We start from the raw sequence: 18711 nt of genomic DNA on the forward strand, positions 1-18711 counted from the left end.
GTCTCAGAGCAAGCGGTGCGAGCCGTGCTCCATCCCTCACCCGGGAGTTGAACTCCTCTGCGTTCTGCGATTGCTTGTAGAGTGCCGGGAATCGCAGCATGCTATCCTGGCTACACGAGCGCTCGAAGATGCCCAGCACAAACGGAGGCAGCGCCGTGAACATCTGGAGGCAGTCGGAACAACGGTCGTGACAGTTTCCGCACGTGTGAGCAACGCGCGCGTTACACAGAAGCTTGTCATCTGTGAAGAAGTGTGTATGCAGAAGATGCAAGGAGTCTTACGGTAGCAGAGGGTAGGCAAGTTGTTAAGAATTCAAAATGGAACTTGGCAAGAATGTTTTATGGACGTAGCGCAGGAGGTCGTGGTGGGTGGGACGCGGTGTACAGGGCGGAGGAGGATGGGGCCAACGACCGGGAGGTAGCGATGAGTGGGACTGCGGCCTGCTCGCTCGCAAGCTCCTCGCTCACCACGTTGTAGAGGCCGATGGTCCAGCGCTCAAACAGGATCTGGCCCGAAAATCCATTGGTGAAGGCAAACCAGAGCTTCACGCGGACAGGAGCGTAGGGAAACGACACGCACGACAGACACGGGTCGGGTCACGGCGGGTCGAGTCATGGGTGGCTAACACCGACACTCAAACCCAGGATCTCAGCTCCATGCTCTGACCCCTGCGCTACATCGTCCATCCAGATTTGCAACCACAGACCAATACGCCACTGCAGACTCAAGTTATAGAGGACCACCGCCACACAACCACTACCACCGCTCCCTCTACAGCACCACCACCACACAACCACTACCACCGCTCACTCTACAGCACCACCGCCACACAACCACAACCACCGATCACTCTACAGCACCACCACCACACAACCACAACTACTGATCACTCTACAGCACCACCACCACACAACCACTACCACCGATCACTCTACAGCACCACCACCACACAACCACTACCACCGATCACTCTACAGCACCACCGCCACACAACCACAACTACTGATCACTCTACAGCACCACCACCACACAACCACAACTACTGATCACTCTACAGCATCACCTCCACACAACCACAACCACCGATCACTCTACAGCACCACCACCACACAACCACTACCACCGCTCCCTCTACAGCACCACCGCCACACAACCACAACTACTGATCACTCTACAGCATCACCTCCACACAACCACAACCACCGATCAATCTACAGCACCACCACCACACAACCACCGATCACTCTACAGCATCACCTCCACACAACCACAGCTACTGATCACTCTACAGCACCACCACCACACAACCACTACCACCGCTCCCTCTACAGCACCACCGCCACACAACCACAACCACCGATCACTATACAGCACCACCACCACACAACCACAACCACAATCCATAACATAACAAGCGATTCGCCACGAGACCTTTCCATTCAAATCCCGCCAGCCTCACGGCGTTCTCCTCTAAAGTGTCGCCACCGCAAGGGTGTTGCTGCTGGCGCCCGGGGCGGCAAACCTCGATGATGTAGAGCACCACGTTCTTGTAGAAGGAGTAGAGGATGCACTTGGCGACGCGCGTGTAGCTCCAAGCCCCGTGCACCAGCAGCAGCTTCTTCAGGTAGCAGAACTGTGACACGCACGCAACGTAGACACCACCAGAGCTGTGACACGCACGCAACGTAGACACCACCAGAACTGTGACACGCACGCAACGTAGACACCACCAGAACTGTGACACGCACGCAACGTAGACACCACCAGAGCTGTGACACGCACGCAACGTAGACACCACCAGAACTGTGACACGCACGCAACGTAGACACCACCAGAGCTGTGACACGCACACAACGTAGACACCACCAGAGCTGTGACACGCACGCAACGTAGACACCACCAGAGCTGACACGCACACACCGTAGACGCCACCAGAGCTGTGACACGCACACAACGTAGACACCACCAGAACTGTGACACGCACACAACGTAGACACCACCAGAGCTGTGACACGCACGCAACGTAGACACCACCAGAGCTGTGACACACACACAACGTAGACACCACCAAAACTGTGACACGCACACAACGTAGACACCACCAGAGCTGTGACACGCACACAACGTAGACACCACCAGAGCTGTGACACGCACAAAACGTAGACACCACCAAAACTGACACGCACACAACGTAGACACCACCAGAACTGACACGCACACAACGTAGACACCACCAGAGCTGTGACACGCACACAATGTAGACACCACCAGAACTGACACGCACACAACGTAGATACCACCAGAACTGTGACACGCACACAACGTAGATACCACCAGAGCTGTGACACGCACACAACGTAGACACCACCAGAGCTGTGACACGCACACAACGTAGACACCACCAGAGCTGTGACACGCACGCAACGTAGACACCACCAGAACTGTGACACACACGCAACGTAGACACCACCAGAACTGTGACACGCACGCAACGTAGACACCACCAGAGCTGTGACACGCACACAACGTAGACACCACCAGAACTGTGACACGCACGCAACGTAGACACCACCAGAACTGACACGCACACAATGTAGACACCACCAGAGCTGTGACACGCACACAATGTAGACACCACCAGAACTGACACGCACACAACGTAGATACCACCAGAACTGTGACACGCACACAACGTAGATACCACCAGAGCTGTGACACGCACACAACGTAGACACCACCAGAGCTGTGACACGCACACAACGTAGACACCACCAGAACTGACATGCACACAACGTAGACACCACCAAAGCTGTGACACGCACACAACGTAGACACCACCAGAGCTGTGACACGCACACAACGTAGACACCACCAGAACTGACACGCACACAACGTAGACACCACCAGAGCTGTGACACGCACACAACGTAGACACCACCAGAGCTGTGACACGCACACAACGTAGACACCACCAGAGCTGTGACACGCACACAACGTAGACACCACCAGAGTTGTGACACACACACAACGTAGACACCACCAGAGCTGTGACACGCACACAACGTAGACACCACCAGAGTTGTGACACACACACAACGTAGACACCACCAGAGCTATGACACGCACACAACGTAGACACCACCAGAGTTGTGACACACACACAACGTAGACACCACCAAAACTGTGACAAGCACACAACGTAGACACCACCAGAGCTGTGACACGCATACAACGTAGACACCACCAGAGCTGTGACACGCACACAACGTAGACACCACCAGAACTGACACGCACACAACGTAGATACCACCAGAACTGTGACACGCACACAACGTAGACACCACCAGAGCTGTGACACGCACACAACGTAGACACCACCAGAGCTGTGACACGCACACAACGTAGACACCACCAGAGCTGTCACACGCACACAACGTAGACGCCACCAGCCAGTCGGCCAGCCAGCACGGGACCCTTTTGCCGGTATCAAGATGACGAATAGAAGAAAAGGCTTTACCCTTTCTGGCATGAATGCAGATGTAACTACGTGTCTCGGTGCTGTTCGCCCCTTGGCGGTGTTCTCCGGTCTAACGCCGGTGGAGAGACGAGGCCACGCAGGAGGCTTTCTCTGCCGTAGGCCGATCGGTTTCAATGACAATGCGTACGTGATTATCAAAGCACGTTTGATTGCATGTTTTACCACAGGCATGATGTGTGGTTAATGCACGCTTGATGCCTTGCGATAACAGCTGTCTATTTGGTGTCTGAACATCTTTAAACCTCCTTGTATTCTGGCCGGAAATTATGTGTGCCAAGAAGCCGGCAACACACACAACGGCGATCGCAGTTGTCATGCGAATAGAACTAAAGAGTTTCTAGAAGTGAGCAGGGTTTGTGATTATTATTATAAGAACTTGGGAAATGCGATGATGACGATGACAGAATGAGGGAATTCCAAAGTGCAGCAGTGCAAGGGAAGAAGCAGAAAGAGAAGTGAAGCAACCTGCAGCATGGTGAGTTGACACTCACCGACCCCCTCCAGACACTCACCGACCCCCTCCAGACACTCACCGACTCACTCCAGACACTCACCGACCCCCTCCAGACACTCACCGACCCCCTCCAGACACTCACCGACCCCCTCCAGACACTCACCGACCCCCTCCAGACACTCACCGACCCCCTCCAGCCACTCACCGACCCCCTCCAGACACTCACTGACCCCCTCCAGCCACTCACCGACCCTCTCCAGACACTCACCGACCCCCTCCAGACACTCACCGATCCACTCCAGACACTCACCGACCCCCTCCAGACACTCACCGACCCCCTCCAGACACTCACCGACCCCCTCCAGCCACTCACCGACCCCCTCTAGACACTCACCGACCCCCTCCAGACACTCACCGACCCTCTCCAGCCACTCACCGACCCCCTCCAGACACTCACCGACCCCCTCCAGACACTCACCGACCCCCTCCAAACACTCACCGACCCACTCCAGACACTCACCGACCCCCTCAAGACACTCACCGACCCCCTCCAGCCACTCACCGACCCCCTCCAGCCACTCAGCGACCCTCTCCAGACACTCACCGACCCCCTCCAGACACTCACCGATCCGCTCCAGACACTCACCGACCCCCTCCAGACACTCACCGACCCCCTCCAGACACTCACCGACCCCCTCTAGACACTCACCGACCCCCTCCAGCCACTCACCGACCCCCTCCAGACACTCACCGACCCCCTCCAGACACTCACCGACCCACTCCAGACACTCACCGACTCCCTCCAGACACTCATCGACCCCCTCCAGACACTCACCGACCCCCTCCAGACACTCACCGACCCTCTCCAGCCACTCACCGACCCACTCCAGACACTCACCGACCCACTCCAGACACTCACCGACCCTCTCCAGCCACTCACCGACCCCCTCCAGACACTCACCGACCCTCTCCAGCCACTCACCGACCCACTCCAGACACTCACCGACCCTCTCCAGCCACTCACCGACCCCCTCCAGACACTCACCGACCCCCTCCAGCCACTCACCGACCCTCTCCAGACACTCACCGACCCCCTCCAGACACTCACCGACCCTCTCCAGACACTCACCGATCTACTCCAGACACACACCGACCCCCTCCAGACACTCACCGACCCCCTCCAGACACTCACCGACCCCCTCCAGACACTCAACGATCCCCTCCAGCCACTCACCGACCCCCTCCAGACACTCACCGACCCCCTCCAAACACTCACCGACCCACTCCAGACACTCACCGACCCTCTCCAGCCACTCACAGACCCCCTCCAGACACTCACCGACCCCCTCCAGACACTCACCGACCCTCTGCAGCCACTCACCGACCCCCTCCAGACACTCACCGACGCTCTCCAGCCACTCACCGACCCACTCCAGACACTCACTGAACCTCTCCAGCCACTCACCGACCCACTCCAGACACTCACCGACCCCCTCCAGACACTCACCGACCCACTCCAGACACTCACCGACCCACTCCAGACACTCACCGACCCTCTCCAGCCACTCACAGACCCACTCCAGAAACTCACCGACCCACTCCAGCCACTCACCGACCCACTCCAGACACTCACCGACCCCATCCAGCCAGTCACCGACCCACTCCAGACACTCACCGACCCCATCCAGCCAGTCACCGACCCACTCCAGACACTCACCGACCCACTCCAGACACTCACCGACCCTCTCCAGCCACTCACCGACCCACTCCAGACACTCACCGACCCCATCCAGCCACTCACCGACCCACTCCAGACACTCACCGACCCACTCCAGCCACTCACCGACCCCCTCCAGCCACTCACCGACCCACTCCAGCCACTCACCGTCCCACTCCAAACACTCACCGACCCCCTCCAGACACTCACCGACCCCCTCCAGACACTCACCGACCCACTCCAGATACTCACCGACCCCCTCCAGACACTCACCGACCCACTCCAGACACTCACCGACCCCCTGCAGACACTCACCGACCCCCTCCAGATACTCACCGACCCCCTCCAGACACTCACCGACCCACTCCAGACACTCACCGACCCACTCCAGATACTCACCGACCCCCTCCAGACACTCACCGACCCACTCCAGATACTCACCGACCCCCTCCAGACACTCACCGACCCACTCCAGACATTCACCGACCCCCTGCAGACACTCACCGACCACCTCCAGACACTCACCGACCCACTTCAGACACTCACCGACCCCCTCCAGACACTCACCGACCCAGTCCAGACACTCACCGACCCCATCCAGCCACTCACCGACCCACTCCAGACACTCACCGACCCCCTCCAGCCACTCACCGACCCACTCCAGCCACTCACCGTCCCACTCCAGACACTCACCGACCCCCTCCAGACACTCACCGACCCCCTCCAGACACTCACCGACCTACTCCAGATACTCACCGACCCCCTCCAGACACTCACCGACCCACTCCAGACACTCACCGACCCCCTGCAGACACTCACCGACCCCCTCCAGATACTCACCGACCCCCTCCAGACACTCACCGACCCACTCCAGACACTCACCGACCCACTCCAGATACTCACCGACCCCCTCCAGATACTCACCGACCCACTCCAGACACTCGCCGACCCCCTCCAGACACTCACCGACCCACTCCAGATACTCACCGACCCCCTCCAGACACTCACCGACCCACTCCAGACACTCACCGACCCCCTGCAGACACTCACCGACCCCCTCCAGACACTCACCGACCCACTCCAGACACTCACCGACCCCCTCCAGACACTCACCGACCCCCTCCAGACACTGACCCACCCACTCCAGACACTCACCGACCCCCTCCAGACACTCACCGACCCCCTCCAGACACTGACCGACCCCCTCCAGACACTCACCGACCCCCTCCAGACACTCACCGACCCTCTCCAGCCACTCACCGACCCCCTCCAGCCACTCACCGACCTCCTCCAGACACTCACCGACCCCCTCCAGCCACTCACCGACCCCCTCCAGACACTCACCGACCCACTCCAGCCACTAACCGACCCACTCCAGACACTCACCGACCCCCTCCAGCTACTCACCGACCTCCTGCAGACACTCACCGACCCCCTCCAGCCAATCACCGACCCCCTCCAGGCACTCACCGACCTCCTCCAGACACTCACCGACCCCCTCCAGACACTCACCGACCCACTCCAGCCACTAACCGACCCACTCCAGACACTCACCAACCCACTCCAGACACTCACCGACCCCCTCCAGCCACTCACCGACCCCTTCCAGCCACTCATCGACCCACTCCAGCCACTCATCGACCCCCTCCAGCCACTAACCGACCCACTCCAGCCACTCACCAACCCACTCCAGACACTCACCGACCCCCTCCAGACACTCATCGACCCCCTCCAGCCACTCACCGACCCCCTCCAGCCACTCACCGACCCCCTCCAGCCACTCACCGACCCACTCCAGACACTCACCGACCCCCTCCAGACACTCACCGACCCCCTCCAGCCACTCACCGACCCACTCCAGTCACTCACTGACCCTCTCCAGCCACTCACCGACCCCCACCAGTCACTCACCGACCCTCTCCAGCCACTCACCGACCCCCTCCAGCCACTCACCGACCCTCTCGCCCGCAGTCAACCAACTCCTTGTCATTTTTAGCGAGCCACTGGAACTGTATACTTTAAAATCGTCATCTAGAACTGCTTTTTGTGTTTCGTTTGTTGTCCTGCCCCCGCGCCTCCGATTAGCACGGTTGGCTACGTGAGAGAAGTTAAACATACGTACACACATACTCTTTATTCACTCTGTCCCAGTGACCACCACACTGAGTTCAACCACTACACTGCAGGTCACAACAACAACACTCTCTCGTGATCTCTCACATATTCACTCTCTCATTCACTCAGTCACCAACTCACCCACTCACTCACCCACTCACCCATCGACTCACCAACTCACCCATTCACTCACCCACTCAACCATTCACTCACCCATCAACTCACCCACTCACCCATTCACTCACCCACTCGCCCATCAACTCACACCGACCCACTCCAGCCACTCACCGACCCACTCCAGACACTCACCGACCCCCTCCAGCCACTCACCAATCCACTCCAGACACTCACCGACCCACTCCAGACACTCACCGACCCACTCGAGACACTCACCGACCCCCTCCAGACACTCACCGACCCACTCCAGACACTCACCGACCCCCTGCAGACACTCACCGACCCCCTCCAGATACTCACCGACCCCCTCCAGACACTCACCGACCCACTCCAGACACTCACCGACCCCCTCCAGACACTCACCGACCCACTCCAGATACTCACCGACCCCCTCCAGACACTCACCCACCCACTCCAGACACTCACCGACCCCCTCCAGACACTCACCGACCCCCTCCAGACACTCACCGACCCTCTCCAGCCACTCACCGACACCCTCCAGCCACTAACCGACCCCCTCCAGACACTCACCGATCCCCTCCAGACACTCACCGACCCCATCCAGCCACTAACCGACCCCCTCCAGACACTCACCGACCACCTGCAGACACTCACCGACCCCCTCCAGATACTCACCGACCCCCTCCAGACACTCACCGACCCACTCCAGACACTCACCGACCCCCTCCAGACACTCACCGACCCACTCCAGATACTCACCGACCCCCTCCAGACACTCACCCACCCACTCCAGACACTCACCGACCCACTCCAGACACTCACCGACCCACTCCAGATACTCACCGACCCCCTCCAGACACTCACCGACCCACTCCAGACACTCACCGACCCCCTGCAGACATTCACCGACCCCCTCCAGATACTCACCGACCCCCTCCAGACACTCACCGACCTACTCCAGATACTCACCGACCCCCTCCAGACACTCACCGACCCACTCCAGACACTCACCGACCCCCTGCAGACACTCACCGACCCCTTCCAGATACTCACCGACCCCCTCCAGACACTCACCGACCCACTCCAGATACTCACCGACCCACTCCAGATACTCACCGACCCCCTCCAGACACTCACCGACCCACTCCAGATACTCACCGACCCACTCCAGACACTCACCGACCCCCTCCAGACACTCACCGACCCACTCCAGATACTCACCGACCCCCTCCAGACACTCACCGACCCACTCCAGACACTCACCGACCCCCTGCAGACACTCACCGACCCCCTCCAGACACTCACCGACCCCCTCCAGACACTCACCGACCCACTCCAGATACTCACCGACCCCCTCCAGACACTCACCCACCCACTCCAGACACTCACCGACCCCCTCCAGCCACTAACCGACCCCCTCCAGCCACTCACCGACCCCCTCCAGACACTCACCGACCCCCTCCAGACACTGACCGACCCCCTCCAGACACTCACCGACCCCCTCCAGACACTCACCGACCCTCTCCAGCCACTCACCGACCCCCTCCAGCCACTCACCGACCTCCTCCAGACACTCACCGACTCCCTCCAGCCACTCACCGACCCCCTCCAGACACTCACCGACCCACTCCAGCCACTAACCGACCCACTCCAGACACTCACCGACCCCCTCCAGCCACTCACCGACCTCCTGCAGACACTCACCGACCCCCTCCAGCCAATCACCGACCCCCTCCAGGCACTCACCGACCTCCTCCAGACACTCACCGACCCCCTCCAGACACTCACCGACCCTCTCCAGCCACTCACCGACCCACTCCAGACACTCACCGACCCACTCCAGACACTCACCGACCCTCTCCAGCCACTCACCGACCCCCTCCAGACAGTCACCGACACTCTCCAGCCACTCACCGACCCACTCCAGACACTCACCGACCCTCTCCAGCCACTCACCGACCCCCTCCAGACACTCACCGACCCCCTCCAGCCACTCACCGACCCTCTCCAGACACTCACCGACCCCCTCCAGACACTCACCGACCCTCTCCAGACACTCACCGATCTACTCCAGACACACACCGACCCCCTCCAGACACTCACCGACCCCCTCCAGACACTCACCGACCCCCTCCAGACACTCAACGATCCCCTCCAGCCACTCACCGACCCCCTCCAGACACTCACCGACCCCCTCCAAACACTCACCGACCCACTCCAGACACTCACCGACCCTCTCCAGCCACTCACCGACCCCCTCCAGACACTCACCGACCCCCTCCAGACACTCACCGACCCTCTGCAGCCACTCACCGACCCCCTCCAGACACTCACCGACGCTCTCCAGCCACTCACCGACCCACTCCAGACACTCACTGAACCTCTCCAGCCACTCACCGACCCACTCCAGACACTCACCGACCCCCTCCAGACACTCACCGACCCACTCCAGACACTCACCGACCCACTCCAGACACTCACCGACCCTCTCCAGCCACTCACAGACCCACTCCAGAAACTCACCGACCCACTCCAGCCACTCACCGACCCACTCCAGACACTCACCGACCCCATCCAGCCAGTCACCGACCCACTCCAGACACTCACCGACCCCATCCAGCCAGTCACCGACCCACTCCAGACACTCACCGACCCACTCCAGACACTCACCGACCCTCTCCAGCCACTCACCGACCCACTCCAGACACTCACCGACCCCATCCAGCCACTCACCGACCCACTCCAGACACTCACCGACCCACTCCAGCCACTCACCGACCCCCTCCAGCCACTCACCGACCCACTCCAGCCACTCACCGTCCCACTCCAGACACTCACCGACCCCCTCCAGACACTCACCGACCCCCTCCAGACACTCACCGACCTACTCCAGATACTCACCGACCCCCTCCAGACACTCACCGACCCACTCCAGACACTCACCGACCCCCTGCAGACACTCACCGACCCCCTCCAGATACTCACCGACCCCCTCCAGACACTCACCGACCCACTCCAGACACTCACCCACCCACTCCAGATACTCACCGACCCCCTCCAGACACTCACCGACCCACTCCAGATACTCACCGACCCCCTCCAGACACTCACCGACCCACTCCAGACATTCACCGACCCCCTGCAGACACTCACCGACCACCTCCAGACACTCACCGACCCACTCCAGACACTCACCGACCCCCTCCAGACACTCACCGACCCTCTCCAGACACTCACCGACCCAGTCCAGACACTCACCGACCCCATCCAGCCACTCACCGACCCACTCCAGACACTCACCGACCCACTCCAGACACTCACCGACCCCCTCCAGCCACTCACCGTCCCACTCCAGACACTCACCGACCCCCTCCAGACACTCACCGACCCCCTCCAGACACTCACCGACCTACTCCAGATACTCACCGACCCCCTCCAGACACTCACCGACCCACTCCAGACACTCACCGACCCCCTGCAGACACTCACCGACCCCCTCCAGATACTCACCGACCCCCTCCAGACACTCACCGACCCACTCCAGACACTCACCGACCCACTCCAGATACTCACCGACCCCCTCCAGATACTCACCGACCCACTCCAGACACTCGCCGACCCCCTCCAGACACTCACCGACCCACTCCAGATACTCACCGACCCCCTCCAGACACTCACCGACCCACTCCAGACACTCACCGACCCCCTGCAGACACTCACCGACCCCCTCCAGACACTCACCGACCCACTCCAGACACTCACCGACCCCCTCCAGACACTCACCGACCCCCTCCAGACACTGACCCACCCACTCCAGACACTCACCGACCCCCTCCAGACACTCACCGACCCCCTCCAGACACTGACCGACCCCCTCCAGACACTCACCGACCCCCTCCAGACACTCACCGACCCTCTCCAGCCACTCACCGACCCCCTCCAGCCACTCACCGACCTCCTCCAGACACTCACCGACCCCCTCCAGCCACTCACCGACCCCCTCCAGACACTCACCGACCCACTCCAGCCACTAACCGACCCACTCCAGACACTCACCGACCCCCTCCAGCTACTCACCGACCTCCTGCAGACACTCACCGACCCCCTCCAGCCAATCACCGACCCCCTCCAGGCACTCACCGACCTCCTCCAGACACTCACCGACCCCCTCCAGACACTCACCGACCCACTCCAGCCACTAACCGACCCACTCCAGACACTCACCAACCCAATCCAGACACTCACCGACCCCCTCCAGCCACTCACCGACCCCTTCCAGCCACTCATCGACCCACTCCAGCCACTCATCGACCCCCTCCAGCCACTAACCGACCCACTCCAGCCACTCACCAACCCACTCCAGACACTCACCGACCCCCTCCAGACACTCATCGACCCCCTCCAGCCACTCACCGACCCCCTCCAGCCACTCACCGACCCCCTCCAGCCACTCACCGACCCACTCCAGACACTCACCGACCCCCTCCAGACACTCACCGACCCCCTCCAGCCACTCACCGACCCACTCCAGTCACTCACTGACCCTCTCCAGCCACTCACCGACCCCCACCAGTCACTCACCGACCCTCTCCAGCCACTCACCGACCCCCTCCAGCCACTCACCGACCCTCTCGCCCGCAGTCAACCAACTCCTTGTCATTTTTAGCGAGCCACTGGAACTGTATACTTTAAAATCGTCATCTAGAACTGCTTTTTGTGTTTCGTTTGTTGTCCTGCCCCCGCGCCTCCGATTAGCACGGTTGGCTACGTGAGAGAAGTTAAACATACGTACACACATACTCTTTATTCACTCTGTCCCAGTGACCACCACACTCAGTTCAACCACTACACTGCAGGTCACAACAACAACACTCTCTCGTGATCTCTCACATATTCACTCTCTCATTCACTCAGTCACCAACTCACCCACTCACTCACCCACTCACCCATCGACTCACCAACTCACCCATTCACTCACCCACTCACCCATTCACTCACCCATCAACTCACCCACTCACCCATTCACTCACCCACTCGCCCATCAACTCACACCGACCCACTCCAGCCACTCACCGACCCACTCCAGACACTCACCGACCCCCTCCAGCCACTCACCAATCCACTCCAGACACTCACCGACCCACTCCAGACACTCACCGACCCACTCGAGACACTCACCGACCCCCTCCAGACACTCACCGACCCACTCCAGACACTCACCGACCCCCTGCAGACACTCACCGACCCCCTCCAGATACTCACCGACCCCCTCCAGACACTCACCGACCCACTCCAGACACTCACCGACCCCCTCCAGACACTCACCGACCCACTCCAGATACTCACCGACCCCCTCCAGACACTCACCCACCCACTCCAGACACTCACCGACCCCCTCCAGACACTCACCGACCCCCTCCAGACACTCACCGACCCTCTCCAGCCACTCACCGACACCCTCCAGCCACTAACCGACCCCCTCCAGACACTCACCGATCCCCTCCAGACACTCACCGACCCCATCCAGCCACTAACCGACCCTCTCCAGACACTCACCGACCACCTGCAGACACTCACCGACCCCCTCCAGATACTCACCGACCCCCTCCAGACACTCACCGACCCACTCCAGACACTCACCGACCCCCTCCAGACACTCACCGACCCACTCCAGATACTCACCGACCCCCTCCAGACACTCACCCACCCACTCCAGACACTCACCGACCCACTCCAGACACTCACCGACCCACTCCAGATACTCACCGACCCCCTCCAGACACTCACCGACCCCCTCCAGCTACTCACCGACCTCCTGCAGACACTCACCGACCCCCTCCAGCCAATCACCGACCCCCTCCAGGCACTCACCGACCTCCTCCAGACACTCACCGACCCCCTCCAGACACTCACCGACCCACTCCAGCCACTAACCGACCCACTCCAGACACTCACCAACCCAATCCAGACACTCACCGACCCCCTCCAGCCACTCACCGACCCCTTCCAGCCACTCATCGACCCACTCCAGCCACTCATCGACCCCCTCCAGCCACTAACCGACCCACTCCAGCCACTCACCAACCCACTCCAGACACTCACCGACCCCCTCCAGACACTCATCGACCCCCTCCAGCCACTCACCGACCCCCTCCAGCCACTCACCGACCCCCTCCAGCCACTCACCGACCCACTCCAGACACTCACCGACCCCCTCCAGACACTCACCGACCCCCTCCAGCCACTCACCGACCCACTCCAGTCACTCACTGACCCTCTCCAGCCACTCACCGACCCCCACCAGTCACTCACCGACCCTCTCCAGCCACTCACCGACCCCCTCCAGCCACTCACCGACCCTCTCGCCCGCAGTCAACCAACTCCTTGTCATTTTTAGCGAGCCACTGGAACTGTATACTTTAAAATCGTCATCTAGAACTGCTTTTTGTGTTTCGTTTGTTGTCCTGCCCCCGCGCCTCCGATTAGCACGGTTGGCTACGTGAGAGAAGTTAAACATACGTACACACATACTCTTTATTCACTCTGTCCCAGTGACCACCACACTCAGTTCAACCACTACACTGCAGGTCACAACAACAACACTCTCTCGTGATCTCTCACATATTCACTCTCTCATTCACTCAGTCACCAACTCACCCACTCACTCACCCACTCACCCATCGACTCACCAACTCACCCATTCACTCACCCACTCACCCATTCACTCACCCATCAACTCACCCACTCACCCATTCACTCACCCACTCGCCCATCAACTCACACCGACCCACTCCAGCCACTCACCGACCCACTCCAGACACTCACCGACCCCCTCCAGCCACTCACCAATCCACTCCAGACACTCACCGACCCACTCCAGACACTCACCGACCCACTCGAGACACTCACCGACCCCCTCCAGACACTCACCGACCCACTCCAGACACTCACCGACCCCCTGCAGACACTCACCGACCCCCTCCAGATACTCACCGACCCCCTCCAGACACTCACCGACCCACTCCAGACACTCACCGACCCCCTCCAGACACTCACCGACCCACTCCAGATACTCACCGACCCCCTCCAGACACTCACCCACCCACTCCAGACACTCACCGACCCCCTCCAGACACTCACCGACCCCCTCCAGACACTCACCGACCCTCTCCAGCCACTCACCGACACCCTCCAGCCACTAACCGACCCCCTCCAGACACTCACCGATCCCCTCCAGACACTCACCGACCCCATCCAGCCACTAACCGACCCCCTCCAGACACTCACCGACCACCTGCAGACACTCACCGACCCCCTCCAGATACTCACCGACCCCCTCCAGACACTCACCGACCCACTCCAGACACTCACCGACCCCCTCCAGACACTCACCGACCCACTCCAGATACTCACCGACCCCCTCCAGACACTCACCCACCCACTCCAGACACTCACCGACCCACTCCAGACACTCACCGACCCACTCCAGATACTCACCGACCCCCTCCAGACACTCACCGACCCACTCCAGACACTCACCGACCCCCTGCAGACATTCACCGACCCCCTCCAGATACTCACCGACCCCCTCCAGACACTCACCGACCTACTCCAGATACTCACCGACCCCCTCCAGACACTCACCGACCCACTCCAGACACTCACCGACCCCCTGCAGACACTCACCGACCCCTTCCAGATACTCACCGACCCCCTCCAGACACTCACCGACCCACTCCAGATACTCACCGACCCACTCCAGATACTCACCGACCCCCTCCAGACACTCACCGACCCACTCCAGACACTCACCGACCCACTCCAGACACTCACCGACCCCCTCCAGACACTCACCGACCCACTCCAGATACTCACCGACCCCCTCCAGACACTCACCGACCCACTCCAGACACTCACCGACCCCCTGCAGACACTCACCGACCCCCTCCAGACACTCACCGACCCACTCCAGATACTCACCGACCCCCTCCAGACACTCACCCACCCACTCCAGACACTCACCGACCCCCTCCAGCCACTAACCGACCCCCTCCAGCCACTCACCGACCCCCTCCAGACACTCACCGACCCCCTCCAGACACTGACCGACCCCCTCCAGACACTCACCGACCCCCTCCAGACACTCACCGACCCTCTCCAGCCACTCACCGACCCCCTCCAGCCACTCACCGACCTCCTCCAGACACTCACCGACTCCCTCCAGCCACTCACCGACCCCCTCCAGACACTCACCGACCCACTCCAGCCACTAACCGACCCACTCCAGACACTCACCGACCCCCTCCAGCCACTCACCGACCTCCTGCAGACACTCACCGACCCCCTCCAGCCAATCACCGACCCCCTCCAGGCACTCACCGACCTCCTCCAGACACTCACCGACCCCCTCCAGACACTCACCGACCCTCTCCAGCCACTCACCGACCCACTCCAGACACTCACCGACCCACTCCAGACACTCACCGACCCTCTCCAGCCACTCACCGACCCCCTCCAGACAGTCACCGACACTCTCCAGCCACTCACCGACCCACTCCAGACACTCACCGACCCTCTCCAGCCACTCACCGACCCCCTCCAGACACTCACCGACCCCCTCCAGCCACTCACCGACCCTCTCCAGACACTCACCGACCCCCTCCAGACACTCACCGACCCTCTCCAGACACTCACCGATCCACTCCAGACACACACCGACCCCCTCCAGACACTCACCGACCCCCTCCAGACACTCACCGACCCCCTCCAGACACTCAACGATCCCCTCCAGCCACTCACCGACCCCCTCCAGACACTCACCGACCCCCTCCAAACACTCACCGACCCACTCCAGACACTCACCGACCCTCTCCAGCCACTCACCGACCCCCTCCAGCCACTCACCGACCTCCTCCAGACACTCACCGACCCCCTCCAGCCACTCACCGACCCCCTCCAGACACTCACCGACCCACTCCAGCCACTAACCGACCCACTCCAGACACTCACCGACCCCCTCCAGCTACTCACCGACCTCCTGCAGACACTCACCGACCCCCTCCAGCCAATCACCGACCCCCTCCAGGCACTCACCGACCTCCTCCAGACACTCACCGACCCCCTCCAGACACTCACCGACCCACTCCAGCCACTAACCGACCCACTCCAGACACTCACCAACCCACTCCAGACACTCACCGACCCCCTCCAGCCACTCACCGACCCCTTCCAGCCACTCATCGACCCACTCCAGCCACTCATCGACCCCCTCCAGCCACTAACCGACCCACTCCAGCCACTCACCAACCCACTCCAGACACTCACCGACCCCCTCCAGACACTCATCGACCCCCTCCAGCCACTCACCGACCCCCTCCAGCCACTCACCGACCCCCTCCAGCCACTCACCGACCCACTCCAGACACTCACCGACCCCCTCCAGACACTCACCGACCCCCTCCAGCCACTCACCGACCCACTCCAGTCACTCACTGACCCTCTCCAGCCACTCACCGACCCCCACCAGTCACTCACCGACCCTCTCCAGCCACTCACCGACCCCCTCCAGCCACTCACCGACCCTCTCGCCCGCAGTCAACCAACTCCTTGTCATTTTTAGCGAGCCACTGGAACTGTATACTTTAAAATCGTCATCTAGAACTGCTTTTTGTGTTTCGTTTGTTGTCCTGCCCCCGCGCCTCCGATTAGCACGGTTGGCTACGTGAGAGAAGTTAAACATACGTACACACATACTCTTTATTCACTCTGTCCCAGTGACCACCACACTCAGTTCAACCACTACACTGCAGGTCACAACAACAACACTCTCTCGTGATCTCTCACATATTCACTCTCTCATTCACTCAGTCACCAACTCACCCACTCACTCACCCACTCACCCATCGACTCACCAACTCACCCATTCACTCACCCACTCACCCATTCACTCACCCATCAACTCACCCACTCACCCATTCACTCACCCACTCGCCCATCAACTCACACCGACCCACTCCAGCCACTCACCGACCCACTCCAGACACTCACCGACCCCCTCCAGCCACTCACCAATCCACTCCAGACACTCACCGACCCACTCCAGACACTCACCGACCCACTCGAGACACTCACCGACCCCCTCCAGACACTCACCGACCCTCTCCAGCCACTCACCGACACCCTCCAGCCACTAACCGACCCCCTCCAGACACTCACCGATCCCCTCCAGACACTCACCGACCCCATCCAGCCACTAACCGACCCCCTCCAGACACTCACCGACCACCTGCAGACACTCACCGACCCCCTCCAGATACTCACCGACCCCCTCCAGACACTCACCGACCCACTCCAGACACTCACCGACCCCCTCCAGACACTCACCGACCCACTCCAGATACTCACCGACCCCCTCCAGACACTCACCCACCCACTCCAGACACTCACCGACCCACTCCAGACACTCACCGACCCACTCCAGATACTCACCGACCCCCTCCAGACACTCACCGACCCACTCCAGACACTCACCGACCCCCTGCAGACATTCACCGACCCCCTCCAGATACTCACCGACCCCCTCCAGACACTCACCGACCTACTCCAGATACTCACCGACCCCCTCCAGACACTCACCGACCCACTCCAGACACTCACCGACCCCCTGCAGACACTCACCGACCCCTTCCAGATACTCACCGACCCCCTCCAGACACTCACCGACCCACTCCAGATACTCACCGACCCACT

The 18711-nt window shown here is 60.8% G+C and overlaps 1 protein-coding gene across 7 annotated transcripts in view; it reads right to left on the minus strand.

Moving 5' to 3' along the window:
- LOC144736275 (phospholipid-transporting ATPase IA-like) overlaps positions 1 to 18711 on the minus strand; it is a 188574-nt gene that overhangs the window by 27658 nt on the left and 142205 nt on the right. For all 7 annotated transcript variants that reach the window (XR_013588747.1, XM_078618906.1, XM_078618908.1 and 4 more), the window contains 3 exons: positions 1523 to 1633; positions 468 to 542; positions 41 to 163 (listed from right to left, as the gene is read on the minus strand). Coding sequence is in view for 6 of the 7 variants with exons in the window: in XM_078618906.1 (XP_078475032.1) it covers positions 41 to 163; positions 468 to 542; positions 1523 to 1633 (309 nt within the window). In the remaining variant the exon portion in view is untranslated. The remainder of the gene's footprint in view (positions 1 to 40; positions 164 to 467; positions 543 to 1522; positions 1634 to 18711) is intronic.

Source organism: Lampetra planeri, chromosome 60 (genome assembly GCF_965212315.1).
Source record: "Lampetra planeri chromosome 60, kcLamPlan1.2.h2, whole genome shotgun sequence".
NCBI lineage: Eukaryota > Metazoa > Chordata > Hyperoartia > Petromyzontiformes > Petromyzontidae > Lampetra > Lampetra planeri.